Source organism: Fukomys damarensis, unplaced genomic scaffold, assembly GCF_012274545.1.
Source record: "Fukomys damarensis isolate Sample0158 unplaced genomic scaffold, DMR_v1.0_HiC HiC_scaffold_24, whole genome shotgun sequence".
Lineage (NCBI taxonomy): Eukaryota > Metazoa > Chordata > Mammalia > Rodentia > Bathyergidae > Fukomys > Fukomys damarensis.
Genome location: NW_022900936.1, coordinates 64,112,222 through 64,132,245, shown reverse-complemented (window position 1 = coordinate 64,132,245; position 20,024 = coordinate 64,112,222). Strand labels below are relative to the sequence as shown.

General features: G+C 44.7%; 1 protein-coding gene across 1 annotated transcript; it reads left to right on the top strand.

The window, feature by feature from the left end:
* Nucleotides 1–2,734: 2,734 nt before the first annotated feature.
* On the top strand, nucleotides 2,735–19,030 carry Fstl1 (follistatin like 1). Its single transcript, XM_010630175.1, has 10 exons — nucleotides 2,735–2,824; nucleotides 3,988–4,092; nucleotides 5,816–5,945; nucleotides 6,530–6,562; nucleotides 7,802–7,932; nucleotides 11,500–11,618; nucleotides 12,912–13,024; nucleotides 13,328–13,438; nucleotides 15,554–15,630; nucleotides 17,312–19,030. Exons 1-10 carry the CDS (start codon nucleotides 2,735–2,737, stop codon nucleotides 17,354–17,356), a joined length of 954 nt encoding a protein of 317 aa, XP_010628477.1. The 3' UTR covers nucleotides 17,357–19,030.
* The last annotated feature ends 994 nt before the right edge of the window (nucleotides 19,031–20,024 follow it).

The window sequence follows — 20,024 nt, the reverse complement described above, 5'->3', positions numbered from 1 at the left end:
CCAGCTCTTTAACCATCAGATCTTGGATCAGTCATTTATAACTGTGAGTCTTGCTTTGTTTTCATAGTAGAGTCTTTTAGCAGAAAGCCATTAGAGCTAACCCCTGCCTGCCCATATTAAAAGGCTTAGAGAGGGTCAGGGATTTGGCTCAGTGGTTCCGCCACTTGCCTCACAAGTGCAAGGGCCTGGGTTCGATCCCCAGTACCAAAAAAAAAAAAAAAAAAGGTTTAGTCAACGAAAGTAATAAAGTATCATTATTACCATGCAGTGGATGATAGTCTCTCAGAGAAAGTTTTCCCCTGATAGAAGTCGGAAAATTCCTGATGAGTCTTGAACAAGGGGAATTTGCAGTGTGAAAATAAACCCTTATAGGGCTGGGGATTTAGCTCAGTGGTACTGTGCCTGCCTTGCAAGCACAAGGTCCTGAGTTCAATCCCCAGTATGGAAAAAACAATTAACCTTTCAACCATGTCTCCAGAGCTGGTTTACAATACACATCATGGAAATAACAGTGTGGAGGTGAGTCAGATCTGCGCTGTGCTCTTGGACATGCCTTGCCACTATCCCCTTTCCCTACAGCTCCTTCCCTTGACCAAAGTTTCTCTGCCTACCAGAGCCATGGAGGCCCTAAGATCAGCTCTTGAGACCCACCTTGCTCACCACCCACCACCACCGCCTCACTTCGTCATCTCTCCTCCTGGCGTGACTCCCTCACCACCCATGCTCATGTTCATGCCTTGTTCACCTTCCCAAGGTGTTCTCTCCCACTCAGCAGCGGTCAGGCAGCAGATGAGTCAGACTACCTGCCACCCTAAGGAACTTTCTAGGATCTTGGGGCTCTCAAAGAAGGGCTTTCGGTGGCACAAATGCCACCTTTCTGAAGAAAAATCCCTCATTTTTAAATTCGGCGTTAGAGCATGTGCATGAATGAGGAGAGCTGGGGAAGAGCTCGGAGGGCTGCGGGTGAGGACATTGCTTCCCAACCTGACAGATCCTCTCCTGCCTGTACTGTGGGGTGTTCACGGAGGACAGAGCTGAGCAGAGCTGCAGGAGCTGAGCCTGCTGGTCTGCATTGCAGCTCTGTGTAAGACAAAGAGAGAGATTGCCACCTATTGACAAATGTGTCACCTGCACAGAGGTGTGGCTGTTAACGAATGGCTCCCTGACATTGCCTGTGCTCTGCAGACAGGCCATGAGAGTTCTGTGCCCTTTGCTTTTTCTATTCCATCAGTCCTGTTGCTCTCAGTATTTCCATTCCATTGTAAGGGAGGACAGGAAAGAATGGGGACGTGGTGGCCCCAGGGGCAAACGACAGCATCTCAGTGGGAAGACTGGGAATAAGTTGTCCGTTGTGGTGACAGCCACATTCTGTTGCGTAGCGGGCACTCTGCTGCATACTGTGTGCCTCATGCAGTCAGAGCAGCGTTTCTGTCAGGATCCAGGAAACTGATGAGGTTTAAGTACCTTGTCCTTGTCCTTGACCGTGGCAAATAAGGAACAGAGGTGAGCTCTGGGTAATTCACATCTTCATTGTTATTTCCTTAGTCTTAAGTCATCTGGATATGAAAATTAAAAAGAACCCATTTTTTTTAATTGAGTAGAGTTCTAGTTCTAGCTCTTGTTATTTGACCACTAAGGCTCAGTTCCCTCATCTGTGAAGAGGGGATGGTAATGATGTCAATTCGATTGAGTAACTGTACAGTTTATATAATCATCTAGCGGGATGCCAGGTATTTGTAAATGGGAACTTAGTTAATATGTGATCTGAAAATCCGAACTCTTGTCATTTTTAGCTTTGGGATCTAGGGTAAGTCCACTTGACCATTCTGATCTTCAGTTTCCACCTCTGTATAAAATAGCACTTTCAATAATATACATATCGCCTGCATGGTAAGATGAAATCAGGTGTATGAAACACTTCATAAATTTTAATTGTACTATTCAAATCTTTTTCTCATTTTAAGTAAAGGGTATATTTCTCCAAATGGATTTTGGGGAACTATTTCTGAACACTTGCTTGGGTTGAATTCGATTATTAAGGAAACACTTTTATTTTTAATGCTCACTAAAAATAACGTAAGAGAAAACGGGCTGTTTAGCTGTCACCAGCATTCTGCAGGCAGCACTGTACAATATTTCCATTAATCACACTTCTCGTGGTAGCTTGCTTTATGGTTTGTGGTACTTTCAAATATATGATCTCATTTCATCCTCACGGGGCATGATTGGTAATTCCTCCTTTAACAAATGAGATATTAAGTCTCAACTAATTAAAGTGCCTAGTTAGGAACACACGGCTAGGGGAAGTTTGTAGGTGTCTGCCAGGGGAGCTGGGTGCTGGTGTGTCCTTGAGTGCGGGCATTTTGCACGCATTTGTGTCTGTAGCTCATGTGATACAACCACAGGGTTAGTGTCTAGTGGAGGAGAGGGGATAAGGTTATCCTGAAATTTTCTTTTTTAAAGTGATCGATGGTAGCCTTTTCCTCTTCTTTTTTAGTGTTGCTTTACATAGTTCCCACAAGAGGGCTCCGCCTGGAGAATATGCCTGATTTTATCTGCATTCCCTGTTTAGGAAACAACAGCTCTTCTGTGTCCCCAGCCTTCTGGGAATTACTTCCTCTCTTCTTTGCTTGCCAGCCTTATTGAATTCTCCTTAGCAACATGCGCAAAAGAATTGGTTTAGTAATAGCATGTGAACCAATGAAATGAGAGCATGCAAATAACTTCTCGACCAATGGGAGCCGTGTTTGTCACAAGCTGGTTTGTGGGAGAAAAGAATAACCTGGATTTTGCAGTGCAGCCTCCAGGTGGCAGCAGACCAGCTGTATTGGGCACAGGTCCTTAGCTCTCAACACTGTACTTAACATGTTGAGTTTTTTGAACCTAGTCTGGAATCTGAAGCATTTACTGGCTATAAGAATTTTTACTCCTATAGCCCTGTGGATGTGAGTTCTTCACAAGACGTGGTGAGTATGGCTGGGAGCATGGACTTCTGCTTTTGCCACAGTCAGTCTCGTGACCCCAGCCTGGTCTCTGCCGTCTTTGTTGGTTTTTCTCAGCCACCGCCAGACCAGTGGATGTAGATCTGGATGCTCTTGGTGATTCTGCCTTCCCAGCTACATTCCCTTCATTTAACCACCGCTTCTTCTGGGCTGAGTGGTGAATGAAGTGGGGTTGGTTTTCTGCCACTAATGACTGAGAGCAAAGGGTGTACCACCAACAGATTAGCACTTATACTGCCCATGTTTTCAGATGGCATAGGACTGAGACCCTTCCCTGCCTTGTCATTTCAGCTGCCCGTGTCTGAACAGGAATCCTGACCAGAAAGTAGCTTGAAGTTATCTCTAACTTTAGATGATTTGACTCTCCTTGGGGTGGTTTGGCCCACCCAGTCTTAAAACCAGAGCAGACATAGGCAGGAGTTGAATACTGAATGATAGCAAATGCACGTTTCCATCATTTCGCCATCCTTCTCTTGCCCTTTTCGATAATACTGCATTTAACACCACTCAGTGAGGTTTTGATCCTTGAGATGTTTGTATTTCTTTCTAATGTTTCCATTTCTACTTGGCTTAGTGTTCTCATCCTTTGAGAATCACATAAGGCTTCAGAAAGAATCATTTCATTCATGCCCTCCTCTTCCTCCAGTCTCCTGGGGCTCTTCTTGGTGCACATCCATATATATGTTTTCTAAATCTTCTTCCAGAGAGTCCTCAAGCTTCTTGAGAACGAGGACTGTCCTTTGAATACGCAGCCTCTATATAGTGTTGACATATAATAGGTGTGGCTCAATAAACTTTTAAAAAGGGAGGAAGAAAGGAACTCTGGCTTTTGGAAAATCAATCTCAGGGAGTCAGAGGTATGTGAACCTATGCCTGCGAGTACTCAATACCATGAGCTGCAATTCCAAGCCTGAAAATACCACCAACTGGCTCATCTCATAATGGGTTCCCCTCAGTAACATGGTTTCCTCTATGATTTGTTTAGGAAGAAATAAGGAGCAAATCCAAGATCTGTGCCAATGTGTTTTGTGGAGCTGGCCGGGAATGTGCAGTCACAGAGAAGGGAGATCCCACCTGCCTCTGCATCGAGGTAGGTCCTGGGGGCAGGAACCAGAGGGCTGTGGGCAAAGCCAGTCCAAGGATGCGACTACTACTGACTCCGTCATCTCCATGAGAGCACAATTTGTCACTGGCAAAAGTGTAGAATTTTCTCTCCTGGGATTAGAAGTTTAGCTATGTAAGATTTTTTAAATTATAAAACTAATTCCTATTTATGGTGTAGGCATTCATACAGACATAAAATTAACAATCTTTCCTTATTCTCCTCTAATCCCATTCATCTGTGGTAACTGGTATTGACAACTTGGTATATATTGTTCCAAGTTTTTTTTCTCTATGCTAATATAAACATAATCCCTGTTTTATGCACAATATATAATATGATCGCTATTTTATACAAAAATGAGATTATAGACCAACCTGTACCTTGACCACACAGATTTTTCAGCAAATAAATACACCCAACTTAGCCTCCAAATTCAAGACCCTGATACATTACTCCCAAAAGGAAAGTCTCCCACCTTGGAATCTCTTTGCCCCAGGAGGTCCTCACTGGGCACATCCTGGCCACAGGATGGTGACATGAGCCCAGGTTAGGGTAGATCTGGAAACCTGATGCCTACTCTCAGTTCAGCCATGTACAGTTGTATGATTTTGAGGGAACTGATTCCCACGAATGCCACGAAGAAGCAGCATGTGTTTGGTTTTGGTCAGCACACAGCACACAGTAGGCATTCCGTAGTAAATAGGAAATAATGGCTGAACGAATAAGGAAAGTTTGTTTTTCTGGGCTTTAGTATCTTAGTCTATAAATTGGAGGAATGGGCTTTAGGTCCAATGTTTTGTTTCTTTTTACCACATCTACTCTTTTTTGTTTGTTTTTCATTAAGTTTATTGGTACATTTTAGTTATACATAATGATCCCATTCATCATAGGGAATTTGCACCTATACATGACACATTTTGATTCTTTATTCCCATTTTCCTATCCTCCCATCAACCCCTCTTCCCCTCCTTATTTTCAAAAGCTTTGCTTCCTTTTCTCGTTTCTTTTCCTTTTCCTTCCTTTCCTCCACCCCACCCTAGTCTCCCTACCCATTTGAACATCTACTTTTTCTTTTGTCTTTTCCTTTCTTCTCTTTTCTTTTTCTTTCATCTGATTTGGCCCTCCCAATCTTAAAACCAGAGCAGACATAGGCAGGAGTTGAATACTGAATGATAGCAAATGCCTGTTTCCACGATTTAGCCATCCTTCTCTTGCCCTTTTCGATAATACTGCATTTAATACCACTCAGTGAGGTTTTGACCCTTGAGATGTTTGTATTGCTTTCTATTGTTTCCTTTCCCAAAAAACAAATGTTCTTTGTTTTGTTTTTTTTTTAGTAGGTTTCTTTATTAGATCTGAGATTAACTTGCTTTCCCTTTCTTTTTCCCATTTGTAAAAGCCACAAAAATCTAAAGAAACTGAGCTTGCCTATGATCTTGGCCATATCAACTACAGCCAAAGCCAAATTTAGTTGACAAATGAACTTTATTTCATATTCCTGCCTATAACTATTTTCTGCAGCTCTTCACCCTCACCTATAGCCTCATAATAGCAGTTGTGAAATTAGAAAGAAAATAAAATGGCTCCCAAACACTAAAAGAAAAAAAATGTGTATAAGTAGGCCCCAGAAGAATTTAGAGTATGCGTGTGTGTGTGTGTGTGTGTGTACCCCTGACTACACAAACATCCTCCTTTGGATCTATTTCAGCAATGCAAACCTCACAAGAGGCCTGTGTGTGGCAGTAACGGCAAGACCTACCTCAACCACTGTGAGTTGCATCGAGATGCCTGCCTCACTGGATCCAAAATTCAGGTTGATTATGATGGGCACTGCAAAGGTAAGACATACCATCACCACTGCATGGCAGCTCCAGGCCTGGGAGACAGGGAACAGAGCAGTGGACCACCACAGGACCACATGACTTTCCCACTGTATGAAATCTAAAATCCCAGGGGCCCTCCATGCATAGGAGGAGTGTGAGACCAGGAGTACAGTTCAGTAACCCTAAAATGTCTAAAGGGTAAAGAGAATATCTTAGACCTTAGAAAAAGGAAAAGTGCCAGGAGTGGTGGCATATGCCTGTAATCCCAACATTCTGGGGAGCTGAGGCAGGAAAACTGCAAGTTTGAGCCCTGCTTGGGCAACTTAGCAACTTGAAAGACCTTATCTCAAAATAAAAATAAGAAAAAGGACTGCACATATAGTTTAGTGTGAAGATACTAGGTTCAGTCCCCAGTATTCAAAAGAAGAAAAAAATTAAAAACATTAAAGGAAAGAAGGAAAAAAAAAAAAGATTGAAGACAAAATGATAAAAAACTACCCACGGGCCCCTTTGTTAAGGATGTCTTTAATCCTAGAAATGTGCAGGTATTTTTCTGTTTTTTCACTTTGCATTACACATTTTCGTTTTCTATCTTGCAGAGAAGAAATCTGTAACTCCATCTGCCAGTCCAGGTGAGTCCCTGGCTTTTCCTAAAGTGTCTATGTATCTTAGGGGGATTCTTTTTGAAATGGAAATCCCTGTTAAGCTCGCAAGATTTTCATGTGTCAGAACTTGTGATCCCAGACCAGCCGCTCACAATGCAAGAAAATGGCAAATCTGCATGTTTAGGTGCTTGCTAGCTAAAGCAGCTGGTGGGGCAGTGTGTTAGCTGCTCTCCATTCCTGCTGAGCAGTGGCTACACTGCAAGGACAGGAAGCCAGAGTCCTTCCTTCTTTGCCCTGTAAGCCTCAGGTTACCGGCCCAGAAGTACCAGGAGGCCCAACTCCTCTGAGAAGGGTAACTGGATGTGCTAATAGGGCTTTTCCGGTTTGCTATTAATACAGATTAAAATCTCATCATGATCTGTAGATACAGACCCCTTTCTTTGCCAAGTACTTTCCTCCCACCTCACTGCATCCCACTAAGGGAGACCTCACTGTAATCACCTTACAGAGGAGGAAATGAAGGCTGCAAGAGATCACATCACACAGCTGGGAAGGGCAGAGTAAGAAAGAATATCCATGTGTCCATTCCCACACTCCAGTGTGTGTTGTCTTCCAGGAATTTCCTTCTGCCAAATGCCCCTCTACTCTGCTCCCCATCCACCTGACTCTCAGTCCCACCTGTGGCTTCCACTCAGCTCACAACAGCTTCGTGGAGCAGAGCTGTGGCACAGCCCTTTCTTGGCCATATTTTCCATTGCGTATAATAGAGGATGGTGTTAGTGGTATAAAATTTTAGATGGGAGAAAGTTTGGTAGACCTAGTTGGTGAGAAAGGAGGAAAAACCAGAAATGTGGTGACCTAAAGAATTGTAATGCTGTCATTCATTCGTGTGTTATCTCTGCTCATCTTGGAGCCAGCACAGCTGCTTTAGTACTTGATTTTTTTTTTTCACCTCATCTTCCTGAAGTTAATGAAAATGTTCTGTATTTTGCTGCCCTGTGTTTTTCTGACTTAAGCAACAGAATCTCTCTGTTTCAACATTCTCAATCTTCATAAATGTTCAAGAGACATGAATTTGACTCCTGGGTTAGACACCTCCCAATTGTGTACTCAGGATGTGATCATCTCGTGTCCCCTGGGTGCAGTGAAGGCTGAATCTGATGACTTATGCAGTGCCCAGGCCCTGAGCCCCACGGGTAATGGGTGCCAGATGACACTGAGGCCCTCCCCTCCCCACCCAGCTGACGTGCTTCCCTTTTCCTGCAGTCGTTTGCTATCAGGCCAACCGAGATGAGCTCCGGCATCGCATCATCCAGTGGTTGGAGGCTGAGATCATCCCAGATGGCTGGTTCTCTAAAGGCAGCAACTACAGTGAAATCCTAGACAAGTACTTTAAGGTAATCAAAGTCAGGGTCAAGACTGTTCAGTCCCAGAGAAGCGGGAACTTCCTCCTTCATTGCCTCACCACGACGAGACAACACACACCCGCTTAGAGTCCTGCATTTTATCGTAGATCATTCTGCGAAGCTGTGACCCACCTTGCTTGGTGGGAGCCCAGCAGTCAATCTTGGAACACAACCCACTTCTGCTGCTCCTGTTGGGCAGTGAAACCACAGATGTCTTGAGAAGCTGGCAGGAAGAATACAGCCGTGCTCTATCCCTTACCTCATGTGCCACTTTACAGAGCTGGCTGCTGATGCAAAGTATCTTCTAGTCTCACCCAGTCCCACTTGCTTCAGCCTCTTTCCTGCCCACTTTGCCACTTCTCTAAGTCACTGTATTGACCTCCCACAGCCTGCAGAGCTTCCCCGTCAGCAAGAGCCCATTTGAAGAGTCTGGCATTTTAAGGGTTCAGAGATTCTCTGTGAGCCTACACAGTGCTGTTGCTCATCCTGTCTAGTGGAAGAGACAGTGTTCCAATTAAACCAGGAGAGATGCTGCTTTCAAACAGGAAAATAAGGGAGGAAATGGTATGAGATTTCTCTTAAAGCTTAGAGTCATAGGAGAAGCAGTTGAGGGCACCCTTCAGGGTGATTGACAAGAACACACACACATACATAGGAACATCACACTCAGATAAGCATGTCGCACTCAGAAGTACAGACACATCAACACAGTCACACGCACAACAGGCCGAGACATGTCACACACAGAGACATCTACACACATGCTTTCTGGTACCTACTTTCCCATCAGTCCCCCGCCATTTCCAGACACACATCTCCAGACCTGTGCCTTGGATGCCTGCGTATCCTGAGACCAAGCTCCCCCTCAACTTCCCCCTGGGGTCTGCTGTCCCAGGCCCTAGACAGCCAGGACTCTGGGAGAGCTTCAGACACCGGAGGGGCTTCTTGGGAGCCCCAAGGTCTCTCCATACTCTCAACACCAGTCTATCCAGTCTGTGAATCCATCTTTCTAACTAGCGTTATTGACTCCACAGATGGAGAAATACTGGGTTGGGGTAAGATGAATATTTGACTGCTTAAGACTTCTCTTTATGCTGTTATTTTTAAATAAATTTCCTTTCCTCTGTGGCAGAGATGAAATCTCTGTAGATTCCACATTTTGGAGAGGACACTTGGATGAGAAAGCACAGCCCTGCTCACTCTGTCCTCTGTCTCAGTCACTCCCGCAGGACAACTCTTGCCGAAGGGTGGTTTCTCTTCTACTGAAAAACACACCCTTTTGCTGAGCAGGAGTTGAACAGGAACAAAATGTAACAACACGATTTTATGAAGTCAAGTGTGCGGAACCTGGAGGGCCTGTTGTGAATAGGGACTTGTCCCTGTGATTAGAGCATGGAGCTATGAGTCCACTTGGGACCTTGTGACCATTTGTAGCAGTCATGTGGTGGCACTCGGCTTTGGGCATGTCTGACACCTGCTATAAGACTTGATTCCAGGTGCCCAGGCCTCCTCCTCTCCCAACAATAGCTATTTTAGGCTCCTGGCTGCAAACCACACAGCACCTTGAAAAAGAAGCTTCTCTTGAGGGCATTCTCCCAGATCAGAAAGTGTGGGCACAACTGACAAATACAGAGTTCTTCCCAGACTCTGTGGCAGTATCTTCCAGGAGCAAATTGCACTTTCCCTTGATTGATAATCGCCAGCGGCCTGCATGCTCCTCTCTTCTCAGGACAGCTCCTGTGTAGTAGAGCCTGCGGTGAGAGCTGAGCTCCCAGGAGACTTCCTGAACTACCTGGTGACTTGTTCTCCAGCCAAAGACATTTCTCACACCAAAATAGTGGGAAAACAGAGTGAATATGGCCAAAATCTGCCTTTCACCTCAGCCAGTGACTCAGGCAGTATTTCTTAGGTGAAAACAGAATGAAGAAGAAAAGACCCTGGTGGGAGGAGCCTTGCATGGCACACCAGGTAGGAGACTCCTGGAGACCAGGCTGATGCTGGAGCCAGCCCTGTGTCTGGTGTCAGCTATTCCATTGTCCAGCTACTGTGTGTGAGTGAGTGCCAGGTTCATCCCATCTCTGAACAACCTCCAGATTTAAAATAATGAGCAGCAAGCCTGGATCTCCAACCATCCTCATGTCTGCCTTTCCACAACCCTGCAGGTATCCAGAAGGAAAGAAAGCATTGTCTCAGATACAGAGCTGGGAGGGAGGAGAGGAGTACAGCGTGGCTGTGTCTTTGTGACTGGCTGGTTGAAAAGAGACTGAGTGAGTGAGGCTGGATCATGGTCCAAGATCAAGACCTCACAGGCATTTCCTGCTATTTCTGGGGCGGGTACCAGACTTCTGTGCTTCTGTGAATTTGACACAAGAGATCTACCCTGGGGAGCCCCTCCTAAAATAAGACCGCAGAAGAGCCACAATGTCCCCTCAACTTCCAGCCTGCATTCAAACCCACTGATGTTAGAAGTGTGCACACACAGCACTGCCTTTGTGAGCCTCCTGGTTGGCAAAATTCAGGATGCCCACGGGCCCTCCATAGAGGGTCTGCAGCCAGGGCAGGACTAAACCCCCTTCTATACTCTGTTATGAGGCCCTGGTGATACTGGGGTCTCAGGGTTGTTTCTCTTGGCCCTAACATGTTTGGAATCAAGAAAATCCTTTGTTCCTAGAATGCCCGCTGGCCAAGCTGATTTAATTACTCTCTGGGTTAATTAAACCAAGACCTCACAAGGTAAACTATAGGAAAGTTTCCTTGGGGAAAATGTACAGTGAATACAGAGTATCTGAAACTAGTTTCTGGGAATTAGGATGAGAATGGTAAACATGTAATAGCCAATGTCTTTTCCTTTCCTGGTATTAGTCTCTAATAAATATTAATAAGAACCCCTAAGGAGACCACAGCACAGGGCAGAGGGATGGGGACTCTGTACCATCCCTGCCACAGCATACCGACTTGGGGCCTGTGCCTGTGAATTCTCACTCGTGGGTTCCAAGTATCAGTGTGACACTTAAGACCTGAGTTAAGTACAGGGAGGCTGGAAATCAAATAGCAAGATAAAGGTTGTATGATTCCCAAAGGGAGCTTGGAAGGTCACTTGCATTGCTGCTCCTTATTAGAAGCACACATTCTGGGCTTCCTGAGGTTCTGGCTTGAAGCTTGTGAATTTATACTCTTGTTACATGTGCATGAGGGTTTGCACATGGGCGGGTCGGAACCCAAGGGTAGGGATGAGAGTGTCTGCAGGACTGTATCAGGAACAGACCACAGCATGCTCTCAGGTACCCCGGGCCTCCAGGTAATGCAGGCCTCCATCCAGACTGCACCTCCCCATCAGGCTCAGGACTGACGGACCCTGTGCCCGGAGCTTTGACTCACTCATCTCAGGGTACCGGTAACTTCTTTAGATGCTCAGCAACTACTGCCTTGGTTGCTCAGCTCCTGGAGGCCAGGCCAGAGAATGCTGCAACATGTCAAGAATGGGGTGAGCTGGCAGGGTGGGAGTGGAATGGAGGTTTTATGACACATTGTTGAGAAATCTTTTAACCCCCTTCGTAGAATTTTGATAACGGTGACTCTCGCCTGGACTCCAATGAATTCTTGAAATTTGTGGAGCAGAATGAAACCGCCATCAACATCACCACCTATGCAGACCAGGAGAACAACAAGCTGCTGAGGTGAGACAGTGGGGTCAGGGAGGGGACGGTGAAAGGCCGCGTGGGAGAAGGGTTTGAGCCCCTCTTCCTGCTATAGAACCACCATTGCCAATGTGAAATAATGGAGAAAAATACAGATTCTGCTTATTCTATGCTCTGAACATTATAAACGAATATATCATGCAGCACTTATTCTGATTAAGTAGTTATTGCTTTTGGCCAAAACATTCAAGGAAGAAAAGATGTAGTTTTAAAATAACGGATCAGAGTCACATCAGAATAAAATTATTTCTGAGTGTTGTAGGTGATGTTTTATTGGTTGATTTTTCTGAAGGAATGTATTAGTCCATTACCAAGTAGATCTAAAATAGCTTCAGTTCTGATTCTAAGGTAATTGGTGTGGTCTCACACCACTTTTCTAACTGTTACAAATGTATGTCATCTCCTTTTCTGGTATTAGTCTAGGATAAATATTAGTAAGAATTAACCCCTAAGCAACTACTGGTGTGGTCCCAGTTTGTTGATAGAATTAAAAATAGGAAAGGAAGTACAAAGAACAGCTTCTAGAATTCTTCCTAACTCTAGCCCATGACCTTAGGGTATAGGATCTGTAAATCCTTCATATTTTGATGACTTGAATTTAGATAATTTTTATGATTTCAACATTTGACCTTGTAGCATCTCAGGGAAGGAACGCTTTTTGTCCTCCCTTTACAAATAAGAAAATGAGCTGAGAAAGCTGAATATCTGGCTCTAGACCATTTGATTAGTAAAAAATTGAGCCAAGGCCCAAATCCAAGTCAAGGAGCCACTGATGGTGCTAAGGGTTGATAGATCTTTTCTGGAAGATCTCTTTCTGGAATAGTGATAATAGTGATTCTTGCTTCAATTCCATATTCATTCAAATCCCACACTCCTTTCATAGCATCTGTCATATCTTGTGTTTTGATTTGTCTGGTTCACTCGATTTGACAGTTGTACTATGGGAAAGTTGATCACTAGAGAAAGGTGTGCAGGTAGGAAAAGCGTTTGTCAGTCAAGGTGGACAAAGCTGTTCACAAAACGTTCATCATGGGGGAACATTTGAACAGCTTAGTGATACTGACATCTAGCTTAATAATGTGATCATTATAGATGCTCAGGGGAGTCAAGATGGATAATGGTTGCAGCAGATCAATGTCAAGGGAAACGTTTCCAAAAAGCAGTCGTTTTCTTGGCCTCTGGGAGGACCCAGGTATATCTAAGTCTGATGTTTCCTTTCTCCAGTGAGAAGCTGAGGTCTGACTGACACATTTCTCCCCTATTTTATTTCAGAGGACTCTGTGTTGATGCTCTCATTGAACTGTCTGATGAAAATGCTGATTGGAAACTCAGCTTCCAAGAGTTCCTCAAGTGCCTCAATCCATCCTTCAACCCTCCTGAGAAAAGTAAGCTTAACCTAGAAACCGAAAGTTGTCAGGGATGGAGGTACTAGTGGGGAGCAAAATGGAGAGGTTTGGTGGGATTCTGTGGGGCTGGCTGAAAAAATCTGCCTGCACGGCTCTAGACTGAGCACCCAGTCCATCTACTCCATGGTGAAGCTAAGGCCCAAGAGTCTTTATTTTGATGGGAGCATCTGCTTCGCCATGGTTCCTCTGGCAGGCAGACATCCTTGCCTTTGCCTCAGAAATGGGGACAGTGCACACTGTTTCAGCCTTACAGCGAAACTGTTGCCCTTTCTGGTCTAACAGAGTGTGCCCTGGAGGATGAAACATATGCAGATGGTGCTGAGACTGAGGTGGACTGCAACCGCTGTGTCTGTGCCTGTGGAAACTGGGTCTGCACAGCCATGACCTGCGACGGTGAGCTGCACCTCCGACGGAAAAAAGGGACAGTGTCAAGAGCCGGCCTGGGGATGACAGGGAAGAGGGCACTACCTGGGAACACAGAACCCAGGGAGCACAAGCTGGGCCTAGACTTTCAGTGTCAAGGCTGCTAGGGGACGCTTGTAAGGCAAAGTGCTTGTCCCAGATGCACTGCATTTCAAAATTACTCCAGAGACTTCAAACAGGAGAGGATTAAGAGGAACAAGAATAAATGTTGCATTCAGACTGGAATGATGATAACTGGGAAAGCAAACTGTGATTTAGTGAGAACTCTGTGCCAGGGCCTCTTTTAAGCACTTTATATAGTATCCGACTAAGTGGCAAAGCACTTGGTCATTGTGACATTTAGGAAATACTGAGTATAAAAGACTCAGGTGGTTGGAAGACAGAATGGGTCTACCTTGCCATACCCAGCAGAAAAAAAGATAAATATCTGTGAACACTCTGTACTCTAAAGGAATTCGGCAGACTTATAAAGCAAACAAAAACTAAATGTTGAGATAGGTGACAAGGACTGGCTGGGTTGGGGAGTAAAGACATCAGAGAGACTTTGGGGTACAGGACAGAAGCTAAGGGGTATCTCGGTAGTCATTTGGGTCCCGGGCTACACTGATGCCAAAGATCAAGCAAAACTTAAACCAGACCACATACTCAGTAGCTACTTGCAGCCACTAGAGGATATCTTAGAACAGTGGCCCAACCTGCCTCAACCAGGAATATTTGTCTTCTCCAGGTTCCCTCCAGTGCCCGTGCACATCTAGCTGCTCCTGTTTTGGCTTCATAAAAGTATCCCTCTATTTCTGAGACACAGTAGAGGTGTGTAGCTGGTTGACAGAATCCTAAGCGTGATCATCTGCATAGTGATACATCAGCCAATAACGTGCACCAAATAGAACCCAAATTCTCACCCCATGGGACATTGCCTGTTTCTCTTACCACACAGCTCTGGACTTTCCATCCTCCTTCCTTCTCTCCTTTCTCCTTCCCTCCTCCCAAGAAGGCTGAAGTTCAAAGCTCTGTATGTATACAAAGAGTGACCCAGGGGCTGAGGGCGTAGCTCTCTGGCAAAGTGCTTACCTAGTATGGTTGAGGCCCTAGGTTCTAACTCCAACACTGAAAATAAAAAGTAATGACTCAGATGGTGGTACCCTGGGGGCCTCAGCACATCTTGGCATGTAGATCTTGGATTTAAGAGGAAATTATAGAGGCTTGTGCCTGAAAGCAGTCTAGGCTTAGACCAGAGATCCCAAAGGGAACAAGCACCTGAGGTCTGCAGCCAGATGGAGCCTGGGCCAAGGGAAACTGTTGTGGGGAACAGATTGATGCCAATGTCCAGTCTTTGCTAATGGCAAGTATTATGTTCAATAAACGTAGAGCATCCTAGGCTCCGTCCCAACTCTACTGAATTAGAATCTGCAAAAAGAACAGCTGCAGAACCTGTGTAATTTTAGTTGTATTTTTGTGCACGTCTGGGAAACATTGCTAGATGCCGTGGTTATCAACCCTGGCCACATATCAGAGGCACCAAGAGACCCTTTTTTAAAAAAATAGGTGCGCAGGCCCCAACTGACATCAATTAAACCAGACTCTCCAAAGGAGAAAGCTAGGCAATTCTGTTTGTTTGTTTGCAGGGTGCAAGATCAAAGCCAGGGCTTTGCACGTGCTATGCAAGTGCTCTGTGACTGAGCTACATCCTGAGCAGGAATTTCATTTTAAAATGTTCTCCAGGACATTTTGGGGTCATGTAAATGGTGGCGTATCACTGTCCCAGGGGAACTGCCTGAGCCAGGACACAGATTCTCGGCATAGCTTTTGCTACAGGGCCAGCCTATGGCATAGATGTGCTGAGCAGTTGAAGGAGACACTAGGAACAGGCCAGAGAAGAGTCAGGGCAGACTGCTTGTTCAGTCTGTTACCTTGGGGTATCAGCTGCATGGACGTCTTCATGCCTTTATACTCAGAGAAATGCAGATGATGTTCTCCTTCCACAGGTTAAATAAAGATGAATTGAGAATGTATAAGGCTAAGCTGGGTGGGTAACCCTTGGCTTACCACAGCCAGCACTGCTCTGAGCTTTGGTTCTTCTCACAGGAAAGAATCAGAAAGGGGCCCAGACCCAAACAGAGGAAGAGATGACCCGATATGTCCAGGAGATTCAAAAGCACCAGGTGAGTGACAGACACCTTGCTGGTTCAGCTGCTGCTGCCAACAGGCTCTTACATGACTCAGACACTTCCAAGGTCCAGGAAACCAAGGAGATATACTTTGTTCAATACAGTAGGTCCTGAGACATAGAACCTTGATAATATAGATTATCAAGCCACAATACGGACAGTTTCCTAATAAGAGTCCTCTAGCCCCACAGTTTCCAGCAGATATAGGATACAGCTTGGTGAGTGACTGCGTTAGTGAGATGGTAATTTGCAAATGAGCATGATCTAAAGAAATATCAGTGTTAATGTTTCCTGTTGTTACCAGTACCCAAACTCGAAGGTTATGCACTCCTTAAGAGCAGGCTCCATAACTTGCTTGTGATTGTACCCTTGCATGTGGTATGGGGCCGGTTACACAGTCTGTGCTCAGTGGGGGTGAAATGAAGCACAGTGAAAAGAATTCAATAAAATACCCATCTGGCTAGAAAATAGCTTGTGATTCACAAAGATTCTCCTCCTAGAGGCTCAGGAAGATTGAGAATTGTTCTGCGTTTTTTATGTCATTTAATTGAATGCCTCCTTGAGGAAAGGTTTCTTAGCAGGATACTGATCAATGGACACTTTGTGGCAGTATCAGACCCTACTCCTAGCCACTGCCTTGACATGTAGCGTTTACATGATATTAGACCTTATATTACATACCCATACACCAGGTCTTGTAATAAAGCTTTCTCCCTGGAATACAGGTTTTCAGGGTATATAATGATCACAAGAGCTGCTGATCTACTGATATGAAATATTTGACAATTATTATTAATTATTGCTCATATTATATACACTTTGTCATCAATGATCATGTAGAAATCTCAGATGTTTAAGCAGAAGCTTCTAGTCGCTTGTGTCACCAGTCTTGAGTGTCCAAATGAGCACAACCCCATAAAAGGGGGGAGGGGGAATTTCATAGGAATTTCTTTCATTGAAGGTAGAAAAATTATACCAGAGCGACAGTGATAGTGAATTCCAACAGATTTATCTGTCTTACAGAGTTCACTCAGAAGTAGGCGCTGAGGCAGGGAATCAAGTAGAGAGAGTACATGGGAGCCAGTCCCAGGAATCAGCAGGAGAGGAATAGGGAAAATGTGTCCAGGAAGGAAGCAGTAAAGGGCGTGTTCAAGCGTGGTAACAGCATGGACACACAGGACTTAATCTTGTGGGGAATTCTGGGAACAGAGTTACTATGCCAGGCACTGTTGTAAAAAGTCCTTCATAACCCTTGTATTGCAGTTGAAACACAGGAGGTTTCACAATATGCCCAAAGTCACCAGAAAGTAGCACAGCTAAATCCAGGCTGAAGCAGTCTGCTTGTGGAACCTGCTGGCCTTCATTCTCTGGGTCTTGTTAGAGTCACAGCATCTCATAAATTTCCATTTAGTGCCCCTTTCTTTATTTTTAAAATGGAGGTGACCAGATCTGATCAGTTAGTTTCATAGGAGTCCACACAGGATCACTTCTTAATTTAGGAAACAGCGCCTGTGCCACCACGTCATGAAAAGAATGTGGTCCTTGCCCCCTGAGTTGTTCAGCATCCACAGAGGAGCTAGAGAAGTAAACAACAAATTCAGCCTAAGCATGCGTCTGTCAGAGCATCATACTGTTAAATATTTCCATCATGATGATTTTCTTTTGCATCTCAAAGGAAACCGCTGAAAAGACCAAGAGGGTGAGCACCAAAGAAATCTAAGAGGCAGGCACATAGGAAGACCGTCGGAAGCGCAGCACCTTCTCTTCTACTTCAGTGCTGAGTCCAGTATACCAAGTGTCTGCTACAACCGCCAAATCACCAGTATTTGCTTGTATAGCAACACATTTTATCTTGTTTATTTGTTTTGCAATAAAGGAAATGGGCATGGCTGGCTAGGAGGGGATGGGCCATAGCCTCCATTTCTAGGAGAGCTGTGAGAGAAACTATATATGGTGCTCTGGGGCTGGAAGCAAGTACGGAAACTGCATCAGGTTGGGAGAGGGAAGACCCAGAGCTGAAGCCTCTTTGAGGTCACGGCAGCTATGTGTGCTGCAGGGAGTGAATGCGATGTCAGAGAGGACTGGGCGGGAAGGCTCAGACCCAGAGCTGAAGCCTCTCTGAGGTCCTGGACCACATTCTGCTTCCGGCCCTGTTGACACCGCTGTCAGTATGACATGTCCAGCATCTCTGCTTCTCCTCTTGGTCCCAGCCACTTCCTCTAAACACAGCCATCCTGCTAGTGACCCATGCCCCTCAGACTTGGATGGAGTTTCCGGGAGTGTGCCCGAATGATGCAGATACTTGTATACTTTGAGCCCAGTAGAGACCTAACCAAATTTTTAAATACATTTTACCAAAGGTGCTACTTCTCTGTAAACTTCTTTTTCTTTTTTGGAAGTTGACTTCATTTTTCAATTATTATCATTATATTGTTGTTTTATATTTTATTTTCTTGACTAGGTATTAAGCATTTGTAATTATTTTTCAGTAGTTCTACCTTTTCTGAGGTGAAGGAGTTTGGAGTTCTTCCTGGTGCAAGGACCTCTGTAATCCAGACACCCCTGACCCTGCCACAGACCAGACTAGATGCAGCCCTAAGTTGGTCCCTCGGTTTCCAGCAGGTCCACTGTGTGCCAAGGCAGTAGGGAGGCCTCAGACAAAAGCCAGGGGAAGAGGAAGCATCTTCATATAAAACTTACAAGATTCAAAAAGTTAAATTGTGTTCTTTTACTGTGAGAAGATCAGGCCAATCACCGTTTCGAAGGATAGAGGCTTAGCATATTCCAGCCTACCAACACGCTCATTGCTCTACCAGTAACATTAGCAGAGTGATTTTGATCCTATTTCTTGCAATTTCTGGGCCCCAGTTTCCTCAGTGAGTGGTTAAGAATGCATTAAGCTTTTGATTTGATAAATTCTAAATTTTGTGATTCTGCCAGTTGTCTAGAGAACAACAGGTTCCTGTGATTTTCCTCCTTCTCCTTAGGATAAATGAAACTTTATTATAACAAAGAAAAGTCAGCCAAAAATCAAGATAGCCAAGTTTGACCTCAGTCTGAATAAGCCTTACAGTTTGTGCTGATAGTTGAGGCCTTCCTGGGAAAGCTGGCCCAAAAAGGACAAGAGAACCACCCTGCTAGTCTTCAGCTGTGCATATCATGTGCAACCTCTTGTTGGAGTCAGAAGGACCTTTCCCTCTAGAGTTGAGGCCCAAAGAAGGTTTCAAATTCAAGAGGAGTAAACAATGGAGATTGAGCCTTACAGCTAAGCCGTGGACAAGTCAGTTATTTGCAGTTATGCTTGCGTCTTTTGGCTCCTAATTATTAAACCTCCTCAATTACCATATTTCAGATACATTTGGCATAACGAAAAGCAAAAACTGTACCTCATTTAGAAAAATCAAGTTACAGACCCTCAGAGAAAAGATATTCAGATAGTACTGCACAGGCAACAGAGAACTTTGTGCCAGCAAAGGAACTCCTAGTTTTCCTGGTTCTCATTTGAAAGGAAAAAATCCCACTTTGCTTAGTTAGAATTCTGAACTTTTATGTGTCACCCCAATTTTAAAAAGCTCTCTTTGAACTTCATGTGTGCAGTCTGAAATGCAGCTCCCTGTCCAAGTGCCTTGGAGATCCCACAGCAGCATGCCTTAATCAAAGGAAGTTTTGCCAGCTCTTGGACACAATGGGAGAGGGCAAGAGTACCAGTTTGTTTAAAGCAAGATGCCAGTGTTTCTTCACTGGTCACATTTAGAGCAGTGATTGCCGTCCAAGACTCTGCCCACTCTGCAGCAGTCAATTCCCAGGAGCGAGCCACGTTTCTCGAGTCTGCCGCTTCTGTATAAATAGGGCAGCTGTTGTCTGCACCGCAGAATTGTGTGATCTGAGGGCCATTTGTGGAAAGCTGCTAATTAATAGCCTGCCTAGTTTGGGGAGTCTTGCATAGAGCTTTGTGTGGAGCAGATGGGGAGGATTAAGTCAGGTTCAGTTCCTTTAGCCTTCGAAAAACATATAGGACGTAAACTGCAAGCTTCCCGGACTTCCTCTGTGTGTGTGGTTTTACAGTGTCTGTTGAAATCCAGGGTCCATGGAAACCCATGTTCCATAACTCTGGATGCTATGCTGTTTTTTGAAAAACAGTGTTCCTCCACCTGCTGATAAGCGCATCTGAACCAGTCTGAATGTCTTTCCTTTACACATATGGTTTAAATAGTCAAAACTTCAGGAAGCAATTTGAATAGGGTTCTATGGCCTGTGTGTTTGTGAAAATGTATTTGTACTCAGTAGGCTTCTGTATTGCATTTAACTTGTTTTTGTAATTTCTGATTTTTTTCCCTTTTGGTTACTATTGATAAATAAAGTAAGTCTTTTATTGGTTTTCTCCCGCC